Source organism: Durio zibethinus, chromosome 10 (genome assembly GCF_047325235.1).
Source record: "Durio zibethinus cultivar Kanyao isolate XHJ-2024 chromosome 10, ASM4732523v1, whole genome shotgun sequence".
NCBI classification, from domain to species: Eukaryota; Viridiplantae; Streptophyta; class Magnoliopsida; order Malvales; family Malvaceae; genus Durio; species Durio zibethinus.
The window spans coordinates 16,582,864-16,607,393 of NC_143171.1; the positions used below are offsets into that span (position 1 = coordinate 16,582,864).

At 29.5% G+C, this 24,530-nt stretch overlaps 1 protein-coding gene across 1 annotated transcript; it reads left to right on the forward strand.

The window, feature by feature from the left end:
• Window positions 1-256: 256 nt before the first annotated feature.
• Window positions 257-2,747, forward strand: LOC149516497 (uncharacterized). Its single transcript, XM_089766258.1, has 9 exons — window positions 257-408; window positions 541-584; window positions 725-870; window positions 1,084-1,308; window positions 1,402-1,506; window positions 1,578-2,044; window positions 2,161-2,260; window positions 2,376-2,567; window positions 2,679-2,747. Exons 1-9 carry the CDS (start codon window positions 257-259, stop codon window positions 2,745-2,747), a joined length of 1,500 nt encoding a protein of 499 aa, XP_089622384.1.
• The last annotated feature ends 21,783 nt before the right edge of the window (window positions 2,748-24,530 follow it).

Here is a 24,530-nt window from a genome sequence, read left to right on the forward strand (position 1 = left end):
AGGTTGGTCCATCATTGAAATTCATGGTATTAGTCCATTTTTTTGCACGCATAAGATTTTGATGAAAGATGGATTTCAATTGACCATTGAGATGTAGTGTAGGTTGAATCTAGCCATAAAATAAGTGGTGAAAAAGATTATCAAATAGCTAGATGTTGGCATCATATATCCAATTTTGGATAGTGCATAGGTCAATCCGATTCAGTGCATGCCTAAGAAGGGTGGGGTGATTGTGGTGCCTAATAAGAATAATGAAATGATTCCTACTAGGATTGTTACCAAATGGCAAGTCTGCATGGACTACCAAAAGTTGAAAAAGGCTATGAGGAAAGATCATTTTCCTTTGCCTTTTGTTGACCAGATGTTAGATAGTGTATCTAGACATGAGTACTATTACTTTCTTGATAGGTACTCTAGATACAATTAAATAGCTATAGCATTCAAGGACCAAGAGAAGACTATATTTACCTACCTTTTTGGTACCTCTGCCTTTAGGAGAATACCATTTGGACTTTGTAATGCCTTAACTACCTTTTAAAGGTGTATGATGGCTGTTTTTTTATATGGTAGAGGATTTCCTAAAGGTGTTCATGGATGATTTTTTTATCCTAGGGGATAGCTTTAAATATTGTCTTGATTATTTAGCTTTCGTGCTAACTAGATGTGATGAAACCAACCTAGTGCTAAATTGGAAAAGTGTAATTTCATGGTTATGAGGGAATAGTGCTAGGTTATAAGGTTTTTGCTACAAGTATTGAGGTTGATAGAGCTAAGATTGAGGTGATAAAGAGATTACCACCTTTGACTACAATTAAGGGTGTTAGAAGTTTTTTTGGATATGTAGGGTTTTATAGGAGATTTAATAAGGATGTTTCTTAGATTTCTAAACCTTTATGTAGGTTGTTAAAGAAAGAGGTGAAATTTAGTTTGATGATGATTACTTAAAGAGAAACTAATTGGGCTTTACGATTTGAGCTCATGTGTGATGCTAGTGACTATGCAATAAGAGCTGTTTTAGGTCAGAGGATAAAAAAGTAATTTCATGCCATATACTATGTAAGCAAGACTTTGAATGAAGTTCAGTTAAATTATGCGACTACTAAGAATGAGCTGTTAATGGTTGTCTTTGCGTTTGATAAGTTATGCTCTTATCTCATAGAATCTAAGGTCATAGTTTACACTGATCATACTGTGATTAGATATCTAATCACTAAAAAGGATGCAAAGCCTATGTTGATTAGGTGGATTCTCTTCTTACAAGAGTTTGATTTGGAGATTAGCGATAAGAAAATATTGGAAAACCACATGGTTGACCATCTTTTTAGGTTAGATAATAACAGCATTGGTAGTGAGTTGAGCATTAGTGAGACTTTTACAAATGAGCAATTAATAACATTTTAGCATGATACCTTGCCTTGGTATACCGATTATGTCAATTTCATTATTGCTAGAGTTTTACCCCTAAGTTGTCGTTCCACCAGAAGAAGAAGTTCTGTACGATGTCCGGTATCATGTATGGGATGAGCCTTATTTGCATAAGTATTGTAAGGATCAAATTTTGAGGTAATGTGTCCCAGTGGAGGAGATTGATGATATACTGCAACATTGTCATGCTTTTGATTATGGTAAACATTTTAGAGGATAAAGAACAGAAACAAAAGTGCTTCAATTGGGATTTTATTGGCCCACTATGTGTCGAGACTCACATTTGTTTGTTCAGAGGTACGATCGATGTCAAAAAAGTTAGGAAAAATTTAGAAGACATGGATGCCCCTAACCTAATTTTAAAGGTTGAGATTTTTTATGTGCGGGGTAAAAACTTCATGGGACCTTTCATTTCATCTTGTGGTAACCACTATATCTTAATGGCTGTGGACTATGTTTCGAAATGGGTAAAGGCAATAACTTTACTTACTAGTTATGCTAGGGTGGTACTTAACTTTTTAAAGAAGAACATATTTGCTAGATTTGAAACCCCTAAAGTTATCATTAGTGATAAGGGATCCCATTTTTGTAATAAGGTTTTTGATGCATTGGTAGCAAAGTATGGTCACTCATAAGGTTGCAACTACCTACCATCCATAATGTAATGGCTTGCTTAGAGTGTCGAATAGGGAAATTAAGTCCTTAGTTAAGAAAACTATAAATCTGAGTCATAAGGATTGGTTTAGGAGATTTTCTAATGCTTTGTGGGCATGTAGGATTGCTATTAAGATTCTCATTAGGATGTCACCCTATTAGCTCACATATGGAAAAGCTTGTTATTTGCTAGTAAAGCTTGTCATTTGCTAGTAAAGCTTGAGTACAAGGCATTTTAGGCTATTAAGAATTTGAATTTTAATTTAGAACTTACAAGGGAAAAATGTCTTTTATAGCTCAATGAGCTTGTTAAGTTTCGCTTGTGTGCATATGATAGTGCTCTGTTGTTTAAAAAAAAGATGGAAAAATGGCATGATAAGTGCATTTTGGATAAGACATTTGAGGTCGAACAACATGTTTTGCTTTTTAACTTTCGCTTAAAGCCTTTTCTAGGAAAGCTTAAGTGGAGAAGATCAGGCCTATTTTTGGTGACACAAATTTTTTTCCTATGGCACTATTGAGATTATGGATGAGATAAGAAATGTACCTTTTAAAGTCAATGGGCATAGACTAAAGCACTATTATGGATGAGTGATTAGGGGAGTGATGGAGGTCATTCATTTAAGAGATTGATTCCCTTGAGCTCAAAGTCTAGGCTTTTGACTTAAAAGAAAGTGCTTATTAGGAGGCAATTCAAGTTTTGCTTTTGATGTTATATATTATTTTATACATGTTTGTGTACATATGGTTTGCATGTTAGTGTTGTTTTATTTTGTTCATTCAGTTTTGGTTATTTGTTCATATTTGCTCATCCATGTTTATTCGATCATGTTGTTCATACTTGTTCATTTGTTCATTTTCTTATTCAATTATATTTTCTTTGTACATATTGATGTAGTTTCTTTGTATAGTTGTTTCTTTGTTTTATAGGTTGAATAAGAGCTTTAAAAAGATTCAATAGTTTCAGCCAAAGTTAGATGGGATATTCGGCCACCATGCCTCCATGTTGATAAATGAGTTTTCTTGTGCCTCTTTTTTATGCTTTATTTCTTTTTACTTACACATTAAGGATAATGTGTTGTTTAAGTTTGGGGGTATGGGAAAATTGTTCAAAATTTTTGCAAAATTTTTTGAATTTTCCTTGAGTTTTACCTTGAAATTGAGCTTGACTTGTTTAGCTTGAATCATTAGTATGCTTTCTTTGAATAATTCTTAATGAAGCCAATGGTAGGTAGAGATTGAGAATGAATTAACTTTAGGAAAAGATTGAATATTGTGTGAAATATGAGACGATGCTTATGAGTTTTCATTTGTGAGTTAACACTTTGATCATTGAAATTTTTTTTTTAATCTAGTGATTGATTATGATAGCATGAGCTTTTTTTCATTGGTCTTTAAAGTTGTATTTCATGTTCTTTGAAGTTATATTTCATGATATAGGCTATCTTTGGATCATTTAAGCCTTTGAAGCTAACCTTGATTTAATACTTCCATAATCACCCCATTTGAACCTTATTATGCCTTTTCTTTGTTTGGAAACCACATTACAAGCCCAAGTCCTTGTCTCCTATCTTTTTGGTCAATTACCTTATGTGCATTAGGACATTCATGCATCATTTTGAGCTATACATTATTAAGGAACAAGGGTGGAGCTTAAAAAAATGGTAAAATAAGAAAAAGAAAAAATCAAGCAAGTTTGCAAAAGAAAAAATGTGAAAAAAAAAAAGAAGAAGAAAAAAGCAAAAGCAATAAAGTGGTGAAAAAGCAAAGAAAATAAGAAAAGAAAGAAAAGATGGAAAGAACAAAGTTTGGGGGTTGATTCTTTAGCCAAGTTTACCTTCCTTTCCCTTGAGCTCAATTATGAATAATCCAAACAAAGTAATGCATAGCCTTACTTGAGCCTAGATGTCTTTTTTCATACGGCCTTGTCTTACATTATAAGCTTTTGAAAGTCCTAAATGATCCTTGGTCATGTATTTGTCTACATTATTGGAGAGAGATGTGATAAGCAAACATATGGAATTTGAGCACACTTTATTGATCTTTGTTCTTGAATCTTCACGTTTTGTAAAATATTACTAGATTTCATGCAAGGTTATGTGAGAGGTTTTGCTTGCTTATGGAACCATAGTTAGGAGTGATCTTAACCTAGGTTGATTCATGTATATTAGCATATGTTCTTGATTTTATGTTGGTTATATTTATTGATCAATCTATAAGGCATTCATCTTGAATGAACATTGAAGGTCTATGATGATTCCAACTCAATCTTGTTTTGATTGAGGACAAGCAAAAGCTTAAGTTTTGGGGTTTGATTGCAATAAAATTTTAGTCTTTTCTTACTCATTTTTAGTTTTCACTTATATTTTGGCTTGTTTCTTGAGATTCTTAGGAAAAATACTCCTAAATGCATAATTGTTCCATTTATAGGTGAAAATATGAATAAGGAGGAATTTTTTACTATTTGGATATAATTTGGAGGATTTATGGTGGAAAAAGCCTAGAAAAGGTCACAACTAGTGTAATTATGTTTCATTGCCTTTTAAGGGAGTTCTTCTTACCCTTTTCTTCTATGACTTGTTAAACACAATTAAACTTCATAGAACCTTATTTTAAGTCCTAATTCTCATAATTTTTAGTTGGAATTATCTTCCTTAGCTCAATTATGCATTAGTACCTCTCTAGTATCTCTATACATGCTTGAAAGGTAATGTGTACATTATAGAGTTGAAAGTGAATTTTTAATTGATTAATTTTCAGAATTTTTCCAATCATTATAAAGTCAAATTTGTTCATTTTACGACTTGAAATGTGACAAAAAAATTAAAAAGAAAGATTGTGCATTTAGTGCCAAAAAAGAAGGAAAAAAATGCAAGTGTCGTGTGTGCACAAGGTTCATGCCTATATGCATTTTGGCTCCACATTTTTGGCAATTCAAAGAAAGCCATTAGGAGCTAATAAGTTAGCTGATTGAAGGTCTCCAATTGGTCATAATTATGACCAATGGCAATTCATCGTCAATTTTCATTGATCTCGTAAGTTCCTCAAATTTGTTTTTCAATTCATGGTTCAGACCTTCTCATGATGTTTTAAGCGAAACTTAATAAATTCAAGCTTGATTTAAGCCAAGGTTTTTTTTTTTTCCACTTTACACTTTTAGATTTACATATTTACTTGTTAGTTTTCAATTTTCATTGATCTCGCATTTGGTTTGCATTTTTTCCACTTTACACTCTTTGATTTACATGTTAGTTTTCAATTGATAGCATTTATTTTCATGAATTTACTTGCTATTTGGATAAATTTCTTTACACATGCTCTATTTTTTTCAAATTTGTGTACTATTTGAGTTGCTATTCAATAAGCTAAATGTTCTCTTGTGTGATGTGATTTTCTTGCTAAATTTTGTTGTAACCTTGTTAATAAATTATGTCTTAGCTCATTTCCAATTCATTCTCTCTAGAAGTTTCCAAATCTAGATTTTTCTCTCTTTAACTCAGTGAGCTTTTGCGGCAACTCAATTTATGTTTGAAATTATTCTAGTTAATTCTTGTAACTTCTTTCAATTTCCATTATTTAAATTAGTTTTTGTTATAGTTCTTTACATATTCTTTTAATTTCCATATCATAACACCATAGATTTTGTGCTGTTTAGATCTAGAATAGTAGATTCAAATTCAGTTTCTAGATTTTCAAGTAGTTGCATTTTTCATGTTCTACCATTGAATTTTGCAAATTTTCTTTAGCCTATGTTTTTCAATTCAATTTCTCATTTTGTTCTTTAGTTGATCTTTAAAATTCCAACTCATATTCATGTGATCATGCACAATTTAGAGTAAAATTTATAGCTCAAAGTCTAATTTCTAACTTTGGAAAATAGTTTCGATTTTCAATCCTTTCATTCTTTTTTGTAATTTTTATTTAGTTTTTGATATCAAGAATTGATGGTTGAGATGTTGAAGATTAATTGCAAACAAAAAACTCACTAAGAAGACAACTCACAAAAATATGAATAATGATAAAATATTATTATTATATTAAAAAAATAGAAGTTCACCACCAAGACTAGACATTAAATGATATAAAAACACTACCTTAAGAATTCTAATCAAGGATATAGAACTATAAAAGTTCACCATTCTAAGAAATTCACTTAAGAGATACAAAACTTCATAACAATCTAAAAGATTGCTTAAAGATAAATAAACTCTACTCTCCTACAAACAACAAAAGAAAATAAATAGGCATGAAATATCCCTCCACGCATGGGAGCTTCAAAGACTGTCTTTTTTGGGTTGTTGAATTGATGAGATTGCCTTCAATCTTGTCTTGTTGAAATGGTGTCTAAAATCATGGGATTGAGATGTAAATATAATAATTTGCAATGTATACATAAGTAGTTGCTGCTTAAAGTCATGGGATTTACATGTGAACACAATAATTAGTTGATGCATAAAATTATAGGGTTTGCATGTGAACACAATAATCATAATTAACTACCCGTTTACTCATGAAAATTATAGTTTTGCACATTGACAATCATGAATCTGACCATGATCCCATAGATCTTCATTCTCTCATTTTTTTGCCAATGTAAATATAATCTCTCCATTCCAGTTTGCCTTATTTCTGCATTTGTTTAGTAGATTTGGACCAATGATAGGCCTATATTCACTTAGATTAAACTTTCCTTATTTTCAACCCAAATTGTAAAATCTGTAAGCCCTCATGTGTCAATTTTTTTCTTTTCAGTTAATGTTTACTTAAAGCTCTCTTATTATTCTATTCAAGGTTAGTTTAGGTTCATTTAGTTTTACATGATTTAGATCAATTTTTCTAACAATATTTTCAACATCCAAAATTTTGTTCTTTACTTTTAGTTTCAGCTTACGCTCTGAGTTTTTGTAGTTTTTGCTTCACATTTGAAGTTCAACTTGTTCTTACTATAGTTATTTACTTGATTTTACTATTTTAAGCTTGAATTCATGTATTTGGTTGCCATTTAGATTTAGTTTTAGTTGTTAAAGGCATGGCTTGCATTATTTTCTTGAAGTTACGATATGCTCTTGTTAGTTTAAAAATTGCACTTTTCTTACTTGACTTGCAATTGTATTTTGTTTTCATTAAAAATCATTCTTTATTTTACAAATCTTTGTTCAAGTTTATCTTATACTTAGATCCAGAATGTGTTGCTTGATTTTTGGTTTTTCAGCTTTTGTTTCTTATATTTGTTGTACTTGTTACTTGAATTTTGCTACTTCAATTCTGAATTTTGCTGTATTCAATTCTAATTGAATTTTGTTATTTCTCATATTAGTTTGTTACTTTCATTCTTAGGTTAGGTTATTTTGATGCCTTATTTAATTTTATTTTCATAGTAGTTAGTTTTCGTGGCTATTTTGTGATTGAAAGAACTTTAGTAAGTATGTAGTGATAATAGATAATTAGGCTAAGGATATCTTTACCTAGTCCTCGAGAGATCAACACTTAGGCTTTAGAGCCTCTACTACTATTTGTACAACTTATGCATTTATAGTCAACCCAAATTAGTGAAATACCAAATAGAAGTCCCATATGAGTTATATTCAGTGAACTTGTTCTCTAACAAGCACCAGTGTTATCCCAAATATCTTCATATTTTAACATATGAGATCAGTTGCTTACTTCATAAAATAAAGAGGCTTTGCACTTAGCAATCTTTTAGCATTGTTGATACCCTTGTTTTCAACAATACAACGACCATGAACATCTTCAAGAATAAGTCTTTGATGCATAAAGATCTCATAATTATAAGACTTTATAATTCCCTTTCAAGGCCTATAGTGTTCAAAAAGCTTTATCTACATAAGTTATTACTAACAATTTATTGATAACAATTTATTCAATCGGAACTAATGGATAAAAAATAAATTAAATATTACGTGAAATAAACAACTAATAAGTGTTCTTACAACCAACCCTAATTGGCTTGTATGCCTTACTCTAACAATCTCTCATTAGCACTAAAGGTAATAGCCTATATGCTTAAAACTAAAACCTACCATATATTGATCATGTTTTTTAGGGGACAGTAATATTGGGAATTGAACATCAAAGATCAGAGTATAAAGTAGCAAAAATTATAAACTTTTTAATTCGCTAAGCCTTGGATCACATTGACGAGATCATACTGATGATGGCACAGGGAACCATAAATACATAGGTCACTCAAGTAATATAGATAGTGAATATTAGAGTATCATCTTCATAGGAAATGAAATTATGATAATCAAGCCTAAGTACTAAAATTGAGTACCTAAGCTAAATTCAGTTTTAGAGAAAAGGGAGTTTGATTTAAAACTAAAATTTACTAAATTAACCCTAAATTTAACTGAGTAATTAAACTTAAATTGTTGGCAAATCATGAAATTACACAACTAAACCTAAAAACTTATTATAAAAAGAAAGTTGCTACATACCAAAGGCAATGCTTTAAATTAACATCTTACCTAGCAACATGAAATTAAAAGAAAACAAATTAACATGCATAAAATGAAAATTAATTAAACATGAAATTCCTAAATGGCATAGAATGGAAATGCATGGACATAAGTAATGTGATAGGCGCATGAAAATAAACCTAAAAATGAACTAAATTGTCTCTCAACCTAATTCTATTTTATACTATTCAATGCATGAAATTCTAAACTACTAAAATGAAATGCATTACCTAATTAAAGATGACCAGAAAACAACAAGTGAATTGATGTACATATGACATAAAAATGATATGGAATGAAGGTAACAGGAATTAAAACAAGTAAAAATAAAAAAGACGTGAACATGATTAGGTAGAACATTAAAATGCTTAAACTTAACTTGCAAAGGAATTAATTAGCAACAAGAAAATGAAGATCATGAAACTGAAAATAAGCAATAACCGAACAAGAAAAGTATAGGCAAAAACTTGTAACTAGCAAAATTAAAAAGGTTAAGTAATAAGAAATTAAAAGCAATGAACTTAAAATTAAAATGGAAACTTACAAAGATAGAAAATCAGTAGCTATGTAAAGTTAATAACATGAAATTAAAAGCATGAAAGCTAGGAAAATTAAAAGGAAAATAAGGTAACATTAAACATAAGAAGCATGAAAGTAAAATCAGATAATAGCAAGTAGATGGAGTTGATTTTCGTAAGTGCATAAGCCTTGTCATGTTATAAAGTGATGAGTGAATTATCATTCTCATGAAGATTGAGTTAATCCTAGTTTTAAGTACCAAAAATTTGCCTTTTAAGTATATTGGTTTCATCAAATCAACATTTGACCTAGTACCTAACAACTACAAACTCAATTAAGTAAAAGATGCAAGAAATGAACAAAATCACAATAATCGAATGGAAAGCAAAATAATAGAATTTACTAAACACAAAGATAGATTTGAAGAACAAGTACAAACTATAACTCTAAAGCTTGAATATTAAGTACATAAGCATGAAACTTTAAAGGTATGTAATTGACTTAATATGTAAATGAATAATGAAATTTAAAAGCAACAATTAACAATAATTTAAGGTAAAAATTGAAAGTAAATGAAAATTGAAAATCAAAATAGGACTTTAAACAAACATGTACTGAACTTAAAAGTAAATGGAATTTAATTGAATCTAAGCTTGATTCAACCTAGAAATTATCATATAGGCATAGCCACAACCTAGATGTAATATTAAACTTCATCAATAAGCTCCAAACAACATTGTATCATCAAGGAAAATGAAGAAACCAAACATGAAAGCATATTCTAGACTCACTCAAGTACTTACAATTTTCCTCTCAAAATTCATAGTGTTTGGCTTCAAAATTAAGTGCAAAGCTAGAGAAATATTATAAGAACATGTATTTAAAAGATCAAGAATTGAATGCAAAATATATAGGAATTTGAATCAAAACAATGCTTAAACTGAAACTAGCAATTTTGAAAAAAAATTGAGAAACATGAACATTGCAAGTTGAATTTAAAAAGATTTGCAACAATGAAATAATCCTAAAGCTAAAAAACAAGTAAAAACATGTAAATGAAAGCTTAGATGAAAGTTAAGTGCAAGAATTTAAAGAGAAAATGTGAGAAAATGACTATTTGGTAGCTAAGGAAATGAAAGAAAACAGAATTTGAAGAAAAAAGAATTGCAAGTTCAATTAAAAAAAATTCATCAATGTAATTGAAAGTAAATTTAATTAACAACAAAGTAAAGGTAATGAACAGGTTAAAAGAACTTTAAATTGCTGAAAATTTAAGAGAAAATGTAAATGTTAAAGTTGTTTGGAAACAAAGAAAGTGTAGGAAAATAAATCTAATATACACTACTCTTGCTTCTAAGCTAAATTCTAGTATCTATCTATATTTTACTTATTCATTTTTCAAATGGCAACAACTCTCTGTTATTTTTAGGCATTTGGTTATGTAATTGTACCAATAGGAGCTCTCCATTTCACCAAATCAACTTCCAAGTCAATAAGGCAATTACAAACCGCACATTCTAGCTTTCCTTTTAGCAATATTGGTTTCTTCATTTCATGATTCAACTTATTATGATCTAAGTAATCATTAATCAACCAATGGGAAGATTAAGAATGGTCAACCTATCAACTAATTCATTCACCAAAATTACTCGAATTCAACTCCCATTTCCAGCTTGTAATAACCATACATACAAATAATTGCTTTATTGCTCATTTGCTTCTTCAATTTGAACTTAATTTACCATGACCCTTGTGTTCAAGTTTGAACCAATGACAATCAACTTAAAGGCCAGCTCAGCCACTCATTTCTTGGCCAAAATTAACACCAAAATTAGCTTCCATTTAGCTCACAAGAACTACATAGCAAGCTACCTTTGTTCCATTGAGCTTGTAAATAATTCTTCAAGTTACTCATTCTTTTTTAAGCTCAATAAACCTCTTAAGCACTTTGATCACTCACTAACATGTCTTAAACACTTATACTTATACTCCATTGCACCTTGGACTAGCTCAAACTTAGTCCAAAATCCTTGCTAACTCGACTACTCATCCATTAAACTCTAGGTATGACCATTTAGCTCATTTTGCTTCCAATTTGATCCAAATCACCTCAAATCATCCACATTTACTTTTTTTTCACTTATTTTGCTAAAATTGCCAACGTATAAGAAATTTAACTAATTAGGAGTATATTTTCATGAATTTTTTGAAAACTAAGCAATAAATACATCATAAAGGCACAATGATAATTCTATAAAATTATCTTATTATCACACCCCTTAACTTAGTTTTTTGCTTGTCCTCAAACAAAATAAAATTGTACTATAATCACCACCTATTTCCAATGATCAATTTAATGAAAATTTCCTCATGGATTGCCTAATGGATATAGCTAAAGGAAAATTATAAGCATTGGCTAAACTATCAGAATCATCCTAGAATAAGCTGCTTCCTAATTAGAGTTCCATTGTGTGCGATATCTTTCTCATATCATCACATGCAACCTAATGATGATTATGTAAAACATGAAATTTTGAACAAAGTATCAATAAAGAGTAATCATGTTTCATATATTTGCTTTGCTCTTCTCTCTCCCTTAATGTAGATAGACACATAACTAAGGATTAATTAGGACTTCAAATATAAGCTTGTAATATAATGTTAGGGTCAAGGTATGATAGAAGGAAATTTAGGCTCATGTACCCTATCTATGCATTATTTTTTCTAGTATCATTTGAAGAAAAGCTTTCAAGGGGAAAAAAAAGAGCGTTAAAAGAAATCACCCTAAAACTTTGCATTTTACATATCTTTTTTCTTTCTTCTTGTTTGCACCACTTCATTTCCTTTATTATTTCTCTTTTTTTTTTTTCATTTTGGAATACAAGTTATTAAACTTGCTTTTTTTATTATTTTTCCAAACTCCATCCTTCCTCACAAATGTTGCATAGTTCTAAAATGTTGCATGGATAATTCTGATGCACATAGGGTAAAGACAAATGATAAAAAAGCATAAAAACAAGTGTAGCTTAATAATGTGAGTACATAACAAAGAAATTATACTATTAGCTCAAAAGGGTGACTGTGGATGAATTCAATTAAAGTAGGCTTGAAAGGTTCAAATGGTACAATGATGGCCTATACCATTTTCTTAATTATGTGTCCTCTAAGATTTTGCCTAGAAGGATTATCAAAACAGCTTATAGAACATGAAACACTACTTTAAAGACCAATGCAAAACATATTTCATGCTCACATAATAAAAACACTTCAATGATTAAAATATAAAATCACAAATGGAAACTCATAATAAAAAAGTCGCTAAGTCAAAACTTCATCTAATATTTTGCATGATAATCAATCTTTTGCTAAAATTATATTCATTGTCATTCTCTACCCATCATTAGATCATGAAAAACTAAAAAAAAAAAAGCATAACAATGACTTAAGCAAAAGCATTTAAGCACATATTAAAGAAAAATTTTTTAAAATTTAAATATTTTTTTGAGCAAATTTTTGTATACCCTCAAACTTGAATGGCACATTGTCTTCAATGTGTAAGCAAAAAGAAAAATGAGCTGCATAAGGGTAAAGAAACTCCCTTATCACCATATATCCTAACATAAGGCATGAGGTGCCTAGTTGTTACCTTTATTGCATCATACAAAAACAAACAAACTACTTGCAAAATAAAAAAAACACTAAATATTAGGAAACCTAAGAATAAATACTAAGAATCAAAGGAAAGAACTTGTAAAGATTATAGATTTTTACAATAGAGTAAGTTTGACTGAATGGAAAAACTAGCTTTGAAACCAAACAAAATGAAAGTTAGAATTGCTTGTTTTGGTAAACAAAAGCGATAATATTATGTATCCTAATGGTAGCAAAATATTTTGCTTGGTACATTGTGAAAATAACTTATATTTTTACGATAGAGAAAGTTTAAACGAGTTGAATGACCAACTTTGAAAATAAGCAAAATGAATGGGAGACATGTTTTTTTATGGAAAACAAAAGCAACAATATAATATATCCCAGTGGTAACAAACTGTTTTGTTTAGTACTTTGTGAAAATAACTTAAACTTTTATGATAGACAAAGTTTGAACTAATTGAAGGACCAACTTTGAAAGCAAACAAAATGAAATGAAAAAATGCTTTTTTTGGTAAACAAAAGTGACAATATCTTATACCCCAATGGGAATTATCTGTTTTAGTTGGTTTTTCATCTAAAGAACATAGATTTTTATGATGGACTAAGTTTAACCATATGAAAGGATCAATTTTGAAACGAAACAAAATGAATGGGAGAAATGCTTTTTGGGTAAACAAAAGCAGCAATATCATGTATCCCAATGGCAACAAACTATTTTGCTTTATACTTTTCTGAAAATAACTTATACTTTTATGATGAAGGAAGTTTGAACAAGTTGAAGGAATAACTTTGAAACAATCAAAACGAAAAAGGAGAAATGCTTTACTTAGGAAATGAAAGCAATAATATCATGTATCCTAACTAGAACTATCTATCTTACTTGATACTTTGTGAGAAGAACTTATACTTTTATGATGGAGGAAGTTTGAACAAGTTGAAGGACCAACTTTGAAACCAAACAAAATGCATGGCAGAAATGATTTTTTTGGAAAAAAAAAAGCAACAATATAGTGTATTCCAATGGTAACAAACTATTTTGCTTGGTACTTTGTGAAAAAAAATATACTTTTACGATGGAGGAAGTTTGAACAAGTTAAAGGATCAACTTTGATACAAAACAAAATGAAAGGGAGAAATACTTTTTTTGGAAAACAAAAGCAACAATATCATGTATCCTATTGGTAGCAAACTATGTTGCTTGGTACTTTGCGAGAAGAACTCATACTTTTATGATGAAAGAAGTTTGAACGAGTTGAAGGACCAATTTTAAAGCCAAACAAAATGAAAGGGAGAATTGCCTTTTTTGGTAAATGAAATCAATAATATCTTGTATCCCAATAGTAACAAACTATTTTACTTGGTACTTTGTGAAAAACCTTATACTCTTACATTAGAGATTGTTTGAATGAGTTGAAGGACCAACTTTGGAACAAAACAAAATGAAAGAAAGAATTGTTTTTTTTTGGCAAATGAAATCAACAATATTTGTATCCTAATAGTAGTAAACTATTTTGCTTGGTATTTTGTGAAAAAAAACTTATACTTTTACATTGGAGAAAGTTTGAACGAGTTGAAGGAGCAACATTGAAACTAAACAAAATGAAAGAAAGAAATGCATTTTTTGATAAATGAAGGCAACAATACCTTGTATCACAATGGAAACTTTCTATTGTGCTTGCTTCTTCATGTAAAGAACGTAATTTTTATGATGAAGTATGTTTAACCGAATGAAAGGACTAACTTTTAAACCAAACAAAATGAAAGTGAGAAATTATTTTTAGTAAACAAAAGCAACAATATTATGTATCCAATGGTAACAAACTATTTAACTTGGTACTTTTTGAAAAGAACTTATACTTTTAAGATGATGAAAATTTGAACAAGTTGAAGGATAAACTTTAAAGCTAAACAAATGAAAAGGAGAAGTGCTTTTTTGGTAAACAAAAGCAATAATATCATGTATCCCAATGGTAACAAATTATTTTGCTTTGTAGTTTTTGAAAAAAACTTATACTTTTATGAAAAAGGAAATGATTACTTCTTTTTATGAGGCTGTAAGTGCATAGGTCGCTATCAAGTAATAAAGTGTAAGTAGGGTTGTCATCCTATGAGGACCACATGATGGTGCTGGATAAAGTACTAAATGTATGCTTTTTAACTCTATCTCTAAATGGTTGAAGGTTTGGAATAAGGAAAAGAACAAATTGAGACTTAATAATGTAAACACCAAAAAACCCAAGCTAAACAAAATAGGAATCTTGCTAATAATGGTGTAGGCTAATTGGATCAAAGCAAAGGAAAATAGATTTGAAATAACTAAAACCTTAAAAAAATCAAATGATTTAATAAGAAAATGGTAGTTGGCCAAAGAACACAAGTGTTGCAATGTTAAAAAGTAAAATAGAATGCTTTAAGTAAAATAGAATGGAACAAAGTAAAAGAAAACAAATTTGCAAAAATAAAATATGAACCGAATGCTTTAAGAGAGTAAACAAGATTTCTCAAGGGAGATTAAAAGAAAAAAATTTGCTTGAATTAAACTAAATAAAAGAGAGATTATGTAAATGTAAAAGAGACTTGGTATTAAAACAAAGTTAACAAAAGTAATGGCTAAGCTATCACCTTAGCTAAAAGGGAAAAAGAAGAAAGATAACTAAATAAAACTAAAAATAAACTAAAGAAGAAAAATGGAAAAAGGGATGGGAGAATGGGATAAAGGATAGGCTAGACTTTCTTGCCACTTTTACATGGATCATATATTTTCATTCACAACCTTATTTTGCCATCTTCACATAGGTTGTATGGGATTTGGTGTGGATGTTTAAAGTAATAAATTTCTCTATGCAAACCTAAACATCACCAATTTACATCATTATTGAGCAAAATTCATGAAATTTTCAAAATTTTAACTCTCAAATTTAATAGAAAGTTTGAATGAGTTGAATGACAAACTTTAAAACCAAACAAAATGAATAAGAGAAAGTATTTTTTTTTATGTAAACAAAAGCAATGATATCGTGTACCTCAATGGTAGCAAACAAATTTGCTTGGTACTTTGTGAAAAGAACTTATACTTTTATGTTGGAGAAAGTTTAAAAGAGCTGACTTACCAACTTTAAAACCACACAAAATGAATAGGAGAAATGCTTTTTTTTTTAAAACAAAGGCAACCATATCATGTATCCAAATGGTAACAAATTATTTTGCTTGGTACTTTGTGACAAGAACTTATACTTTTACCATGGTTGAAGTTTGAACAAGTTGAAAGACCAACTTTAGAGCCAAACAAAATAAATCATAGAAATGCTTTTTGTGGTAAACAAAAGCAATAATATCATGTATCCCAATGGTTGCAAACTATTTTGCTTGGTACTTTATGAAGAAAACTTATAATTTTATGTTAGCGAAAGTTTGAACAAGTTAAAAGACCAACTTTGAAACCAAACAAAATGAATATGAGAATTTTTTTTTAAAACCAAAAGCAAAGATATCATTTATCCCAATGATAACTCTATTTTATAAAGTTATTTCTAGTGCTTTTATGGTTGAACATTTTGTTTTATAGGTTATTTTGAAGAAAAGAATGATTCCTGGTAATTCTTAAAGATTTTTGAAGTTCCTTGATGATTGTCAGATGATTCTTGATCATAGTAGTTGAGATGTCCTTGAAAGTCTTGATTTTCTTGAAAATCTTAAAGTTCAAGAATGGAAAAATAGTACAAGATTGTCTTTGGCAAGTGTAATGGAGTTGAAGATGATGAATCTTAAAGAAAGAAGATGAAAATAAATGCAAGAACTCAAGTTGAAATTTTGACAAAGAATAGGAGCAAAATTGTACCTTAACATATTGCAAGCCCATGGCAGCTTATGTAGGTGCACATGCATGGGATTACTATGGGATGACATGGCATTTAAAAAGTTTTCTTATTTGTTAAGGAACATGATGTGGCATGATGAGGTGGCAATTTTCCTAATTCTATTTGGAGTAGAATTTTGCATGGGTTATAAATACAACTTGTATGGTCATTTAGAAAACTTTTTGGATGAAGTTAATTTATAATTTTCCTTCAAAAAATCAAGTCAAGGTATGAAAGAGAATATGGAGATCAAGATGAAAGGATTTGAAGTAATTTTTTGGAAGCTAAAGATAATAAAGTCAAAACTATACTTTCTTTATTTGGCAAGATTCTATTTTTGATAAGTTTATGTATGGCATGAGTTGCTATATGATAAGTTATGGTATGGTAAAAATTTAAAAGTGAGTTATAGTTTAGAAGCTTTCTTTTTAAGAGTTTTTATTGAAGAAGCATTTTGGGATTAAAGAGACCAAGTCTAATTGAAACTATATGAAGTCTTTTTAGAATCCCATCTTTAGCCAAACACTTTATGGGATTTTTAGGCTTAGAAATTAATGATTTATGTGTTTGAAAAAGGGGGTACAAGGATTGGGGTGACAAACCAATCCATATCTTTCTTGTTTTTGGTTTTCTTTAGCATTTAAATTTTCAATTTTTAAGTTTCTTGTTCTTTTAGTTTTAGGCTTTTTCAATTCAATTTACACACATTAGTTTAAGTTTACTTTAATTGAATTCTAGTTTAAAGCTTTCTTTCTATTATGTTTTACTTAGTTTTTATCCAATTTGGTTTAAAAAGTGTTAGTTGTAATTGGTTTCGATTTTAATCTTTATAATTTGCAATTCTATCTTTAAGTCTTGTTTAATTCATGTTGTTCATGTTCTGTTTTGTTGGAGTTCATCCAATTATATGTTTAAGTCATCTTTAAGCATTCATTTCAAGCCAACCTTCATATATTATTTCCAGATCACCTTATTTGAGCCTTGTGATGCCTTTTTTTTTTGTTTTAAAATCACATTACAAGCTTATAGCCATAATTTTCTTATTTCTTATCTTTTTGGTCCTTTGCCTTATATGCATTATCACACTCATGCACCATTTGTGAGTTATGTATTATTGGGGAGGAAGGGTAGAGCTTGGAAAAAATGGGAAAAATAAAAAATATATATAATGAAAAAAGAAAAGAAAAAAGAAAAAATCAAGCTAGCTTCCAAAAGAAAGAAAAAAAAAACAATAAAGTGGTGAAAAGCAAACAAAAGTAGGTGAAAGCAAAGATTGGGGGTGATTCTTTAAAAGAGCTGTACCTTTCTTTACCTTAAGAGCTCAATTTTAAATGATCCTATGAAAGTAATGCATTGTTAGGGTACTTAAGCCTAAAAGTTTTTTCTTATACCTTGACCCTAGCCTTACATTTCAAGCTTATGAAAGTTCTAAATGATCTTTGGTCATGTGTTTATCTACATTACTTTGTTATTGAATATTCATGTTTTGTATAACATTACTAGATTTCTTACAAGGATGTGAGAGAGATATTGCTTGCTTGTGGAACCATAGTTAGGAATAAGCTTAGCTTAGGTTGATTTTGATATATTAGCATATGTTCATGATTTTACTTTAGTCATATTCATTGATCAATCCATAAGGCATGCATGTTGAATGAAGCATTGAAAATATATAATGATTCTTGCTCAATCTTGTCTTGCATGAGGACAAGCAAATGCTTAACTTTTGAAGGTTTGATTACACTAGAATTTTAGTATTTTCATGCTTTTTTTTAGTGTAATTATTCTTGTATTTTGGCTTGTTCCTTGAGAATTATGGCAAAAATACTCCTAAATGCAATTTTGTATCATGCATAGGTGAAAATATAGAAAATAAGGAATTTTGGAATATTTGGACTTAACTAGTGTAGTTATGCTTTATTACCTTTTAAGGGAATTCTTCTTACCTTTTTCTTCTATGACTTGTTAAGCTCAAATGAACTTTATGATACCATATTTTAAGCCCCAATTCTCATAATTTTTAGTTAAAGTTATCTTCCTTAGATCAATTATGCATTAGTACCTTTATAGTATCTTTATACATGCTTGAAAGGTAATGTGTGCATTAAGGAGTTAGAAGTTAATTTTTAGTTGATAATTTTCCAGAAACTTTCCAAGCATTATCATGTCAAACTTGTTTAATTTATGAATTGAAATGTAGTAGAAAAATTGAAGAGAAAGCTTGTGCATTTAGTGCCAAAAAAGAAGGAAGAAAATGCAAGTACCATGTGTGTGCAAGGTGTATGCCTACATGCATTCTAGTGACACATTTTTGGCAATTTAAAGAAGGCCATTAGGAGCTACTAAGTTGGCTGATTGAAGGTCTCCCATTAATCATAATCTTGACTTCTTGGAGTACCATGGATCTTAAGAAGAGGGCTTCAAGCAAGGAGAACTTAACAAACAAGCATGTAAAAGCTATGAAAGAAAAGAGAAAGAGATTTAAAAGACTATCCATGCTTAGATATTTTTGCAAGATATTTTGAGACTAGAGACATCTTCCATTTGCCTATAAATAAAGGAGAAAGGCCAGCCATTGAAAGACTTTAGGCTAGATTTTTAGATTCTTTTCTCTAAGTTTTCTACATTACTTTCTCTACATTTACATTTTCTTACTATCCAAACTTCTTTGTTTGGCATTTTCTTTGATTGATCTTTTTTGAAAATTTGACTTTCTTGCATTTATTTTCAATGGACTTTCTTAATTTCTCAATGAAATTTCTAGATTTTCACGATTTCTGCTCCAATTTTCGTTGATCTCATGAATTCATCAAATCTGTTTTTCAATTTGCAGTTATGACCCTTTCATAGTGTTTTGATCAAAACTTAATGAAATCTAGCTTGTCTTGAGCCAAATTTATTTTATAGACTCTAAATCATACATCTTCAAATCTGGAAAAAATTAGCTTCAAATTCTAATCGCACAGGTCTAGAAAATTCTTCAAATTCCTGGCTAAATCTAGATGCTAGAGGGGAGCTTTGCATGAGTAACAACATTACAAGGATCTACTCTCCATCTAGGAGTTTGGTTTGCATTTCTTCCATTTCACACTCTCAAATTTGCATATTTACTTGTTAGTTTTCAATTGATTGCATTTATTTTCATGAATTTACTTTCTGTTTGGATCAATTTCTTTGCACATGCTCTATTTTTTTCTAGATTTATGTATTGTCTGAGTTGCTAGTTCATTAAGCTAAATTTCTCTTGTGCAATGAAATTTTCTTACTGGATTTTGTTGTAAACTTGTTAATGAATTATTCCTTACCTCATTTCTATTTCATTATCTTTATAAGTTTCTAGATCTAAATTTTTCTCTTCTAGACTTATTAAAATTTGATTGCAACTCAATTTCTGTTTTAGCTTTCTTTAGTTAGTTTTTGTATATTCTTTTAATTTGTGCTCTTCAAGTTAGTTCCTCTTTTAGTTCTTCAAATGTTCTCTTAAATTCCAGCTCTAGTTTTACTAATTTTGCACCAATTAGTTCTAGATCAATAGATATATATAATTTTGGTTTCTAGAAATTCTATTAGTTTCAGTTTACCATTTTTTCTCTTGAATCTTATAATTTTTCTTTAGATTTCGTTCTTCAATTTGATTTCTTATATTATTCCTTTAGTATTCTTGCAATTGACAGTTTACAATTAGTTGATTTACATGATTAAGTCAATTTTTCTAGTAGCAAATTTAATTTCCAGATTTTGTTTCTCACTTTTTGGTTTCAACTTGCACTTTGACTTTTACAATCTTGCTTCAACATTTGAACTTTAAACTTGTTTTTACTTTAGTTCTCAACTTGTTTTAGCAATTTTAAGCTTGATTTCAAGTACTTTGTTGTCACTTAGATCTAGTGTTGTTAAATTCACTGGTTGCATTTTCTTTGAAGTTACTGTTTGCATCTTTTTAGCTAGCTAATGCATTTTGGTTGTTTGATTTGCAAATGTATTTTGTTTTCATCAAAGATCACTCACTATTTTACAAATCTTTGCTCAAATTTATTCAAATTTCTCATGTTTAGAATTAGAAATTGTTGTTTAATTTTTGGTTTTTCATATCTTGTTCCTTTATTTGGTTTTAGCTTACTATCTGAATTTTATGTTTGGTTGCTTTGCCTTAGTTATTGGTTTTGCTTAAATTTCTACTAGATATTTTTCATTCTTAGCTTAGAATTATAATTCAATTCAAGTTTAGTTTCTACCGCCTATTTTACCTATTGTTTTAGTAAACTTTCTTATTTTACTTAATTTACATGTTGATGCTTTATTCAATTTTATTTTTGTAGTAGTTAGTTTTCATGTCTACTTTGTGATCGAACCAACTTTAGAAGAGTGTTAGGATAAAAGGTACTTAGTTTCAGAATTTCTTTACCTAATCCTAATGGGATTGGCATCTTGACTTTTTAGTCACTATTATTACTTATACAAGCTATGCACTTGTAAAAATTTCTAAATTAGCAACGTCGCTAAAGACTTGATTGCTATTTTTCATAATCCTGCAAGTGCATAGATAGTAATCAAGTAATAGTAGTGATGAAAGTAGAGTATTGTCCCACAAGGATTATAGAATTAAATTTTTGGGTGGATTCAAGTACCCAAAGTGATCAACTAACTCATTATATCTAAACTAATGAAAACTTTGTTTGATTTGCAATTCAAAATAAACAAGAACATATAAAGAACAATGTAGGCCAATATCTCAATATACAATTTGTCACTTTGGAAATCTTGGATTAGGTTGAATCTAACTAGATCTAAGAATCAAAGATTACAACATGAATAAAAGAAAGAATTGAGATTGCTGAATTGAATAAAACATAAAAGAAACAATGAAAACAAAGATTGCATAAACTGAATTTGTATTAAATCTAAAAAAAATGCCAAACTTGTAAAAGCTTGAAAGAAAGAAATAAACAAAAGTGCATCAAAAACCAAAACTTGTATTCAAGAAAAAGAATAATGGCTGAATATTTGTAAAGCAACAAAAGAAATTGAAACCAAAAATAGAAGAAAGCTTTGAAAGAATACTTGTATTAAAATAGAAAATTTTAAGAAAATAAAAACTCTTGTAATGGCTAATCTGTCACTATAGCCTAATACAAAGAAAACTTAAAAAGAAACTAAGAAAATAAAAGAAAAGAGAAAAGAAGAATGCTATGGAGTAGATGTGAAATACAAGAGCTAGCCTCCCTATTTATAGATGGGAGTTTTAACCATTGGCTATGGATAAAGCTCACAAGCTCAATTCTATCTAAACACCAAAGGGTGAGAGCTATCTTGATCTATTAGTGCTGGCCAAACATGGGATTCTTCAAAGTTGGAGAGTCTTGGCTGATCATGCCTCCTTAGAACTCATATTAGATGTTGATCTTGAATGGCACACATCTTGATCATGAAATCTTGATAAATTTCAGCTATGCTTGAATTCTAAGACCATATATCTGTTTTTCATCCAAACTTTTGAAATTAATCTTGCAGACTCTTTCTTGAAATACAACTCTTTGAATGGTTTATCAAAGAATCATTGTTGAATGAAAATTCCTTTGACCGAATGTCTTTTAGAGTCTTTTCTTGAATAAAACTCTTCAAATAACACATGTGCATGGACAAGTCCTCTTGAATATGGGAAAATTGAATCCATGTGAAAGTCTAAGTACCATTAAGATTCCTATGATAACTTTATTTTATACAGTTATTTCTAGTGCTTTTATGGTTGATTTTTTGTTAGTTCTTAGCAAAATAAAGTTCTTTTTACTCTTAAATAGTTGAATTTCTATTTTGAAGGTTTTCTTAAAGGAAGAGAATGATTCTTGGTAATTCTAAAAAATTATTGAAGTTTTTTGATGATACTTGGAGGATTCCTGATCATATTATGGATAGTTGAGATGTTATTGGAAGTTTCTAATTTTCTTGAAAATCTTGAAATTCAAGAATAGGAAAATTGTTCAAGATTGGCTTTGGCAAGTCTTATGGAGTTGAAGATGATGAATCTTGAAAAAAGAAGATGAAAATTCATACAAAGAAATGAAAAAGGAATTTCAAAAATGAATAAGGCAGAATTGTACTTTCACATGATTAAAAGTCCACGGTAGCTTGTGTAAGTACACATGCATGGGATTACTATAGGATGGCATGGCATTTAAAGAGTTTTCTTATTGGTTAAGGAATATGATGTGGCATGATAAGGTGGCAATTTTGTTTTTTTTTCCTATTTGGAGTTGAATTTCTTTTCTTAGTGGTAAAGTATTCCTAATTCTACTTGGAATAGGATTTTACATGGGTTATAAATACAACTTGTATGAGCTTTTAAGAAGCTTTTTGGATGAAGTTAATTTTTTATTTTTCTTCAAGAATTCAAGGCATGGAAAAGAAGATCAAGATCAAGATGAAAGAAATTGAAGTAACTTTGTAGAAGCTAAATATAGTAAGATTGAAAATATACTATCTTGATTTGGCAAGATTTGATTTTTTATAAGTTTACGTTTGGTATGATTTGCTAATGATAAGTTATGGTATGGTAAAGATCTAGAAGCCAAGTATGGTCTAGAAACTTTCTTTTTAAGAGTCTTTATCGAAGAAGCATTATGGCATTAAAAAGACTAAGTCCAACCAAAACTATGTGAAGTCTTCTTGGAATCCCATCTTCAGCTAAACATTCTAGGGGATTTAGGCCTATAAATACATGTTTTATGTGTTAGGAAAAAGGTGTACAAGGGTCAGGGTGACAACTAGTCCATAGCTTTCTTGTTTTTAATTTTTTTTAGCATTTAAACTTTTGGTTTTTAAGTTTCTTGTTCTTTTAGTTTTATGCATTTTCAATTCAACTTATTCACATTATTTTAAGTTTACTTCAATTGAATTTTCATTTAAAGCTTTCTTTCTATTCTATTTTACTTAGTTTTTATGCAAATTGTTTTAAAAAGTTTTAGTTGCAATCAGTTTGGATTTTAATCTTCGTAATTTGTGATTCTATTCTTAAGTCTTGTTTAATTCATATGGTTCATGTTCTATTTTGTTTGAGTTCGTTCAATTACAAGTTTAAGTCATCTTTAAGCATTCAATTTACATTGTTAGGACTAGATTTAAGTTGCCTTGAATAATCCCTAAAAAAATGGCAAGAGATTATTCAAGGCATTTTTGGCCCATTTTGAATAACCCCATTTAATTTTTATGAGAGGATTATTTAAAGTGTTTTTGGAAAAAAAAAATACCTTGAATAATCCCAAAAAAATAGCAGGGATTATTCAAGGTATTTTTGGTGTCCATTGAATTTTTTGTAAAAGATTATTGAAGGCGTTACGCCTTCAATAATCCTCTCAACAAATTTTAGAAGGATTATTGAAGGTGTTTTTGGCCAAAAATGCCTTCAATAGTCCCTCATAAAAATTTATTGAGAGGAATATTCAAGGCATTTTTAGCCATAAATGCCTTGAATAACCCGTTGAATTTTTTATAAGGGATTATTCAAGGCATTTCTAGCAAAAAATGCCTTGAATAATCCAAAACAAATAGCAAGCTTATGAATTTAAATCATTTTCTTTACCTCCACCTCTCACTGACTCTACATACTTAATCTCCACCTCCCGCCAACTATTTCCACCTTTCATTGACTCTATAAACATAAACCCATTGGCACCTATATTGTTTTAGAGCTAAATCAAAGTTGAAGCATCGAGACTCTTGTCATTTCTCAAAGGTATTTTTCATTTTCTGCATTTCAATTTTGTGTCATCGAGCATGCCTTTTTTTTATATATTTTTTGCTATATTGGAAGAATCTAGGCTTAGTCTTTGTCACTTTGAAAAGTAGATGAGGGCCTAAAAATGTTATTAACAGCATTATTTTTGTTAATGGAACAGTTTCAATAGGAAAAATAGATGAAAACTTTATCTGTTCTATTATTGATTGG

Bases quoted from the DNA above. Each gene is read 5' to 3' on its own strand.
- LOC149516497 (XM_089766258.1), top strand. From the start codon at position 257: ATGATTCCTACTAGGATTGTTACCAAATGGCAAGTCTGCATGGACTAC. The intron at 871-1,083 runs GTTTCTTAGATT...AATGAAGTTCAG, and splicing joins ATAGGAGATTTAATAAGGAT to TTAAATTATGCGACTACTAA. The intron at 1,507-1,577 runs GTATCATGTATG...AATGTGTCCCAG, and splicing joins GAAGTTCTGTACGATGTCCG to TGGAGGAGATTGATGATATA.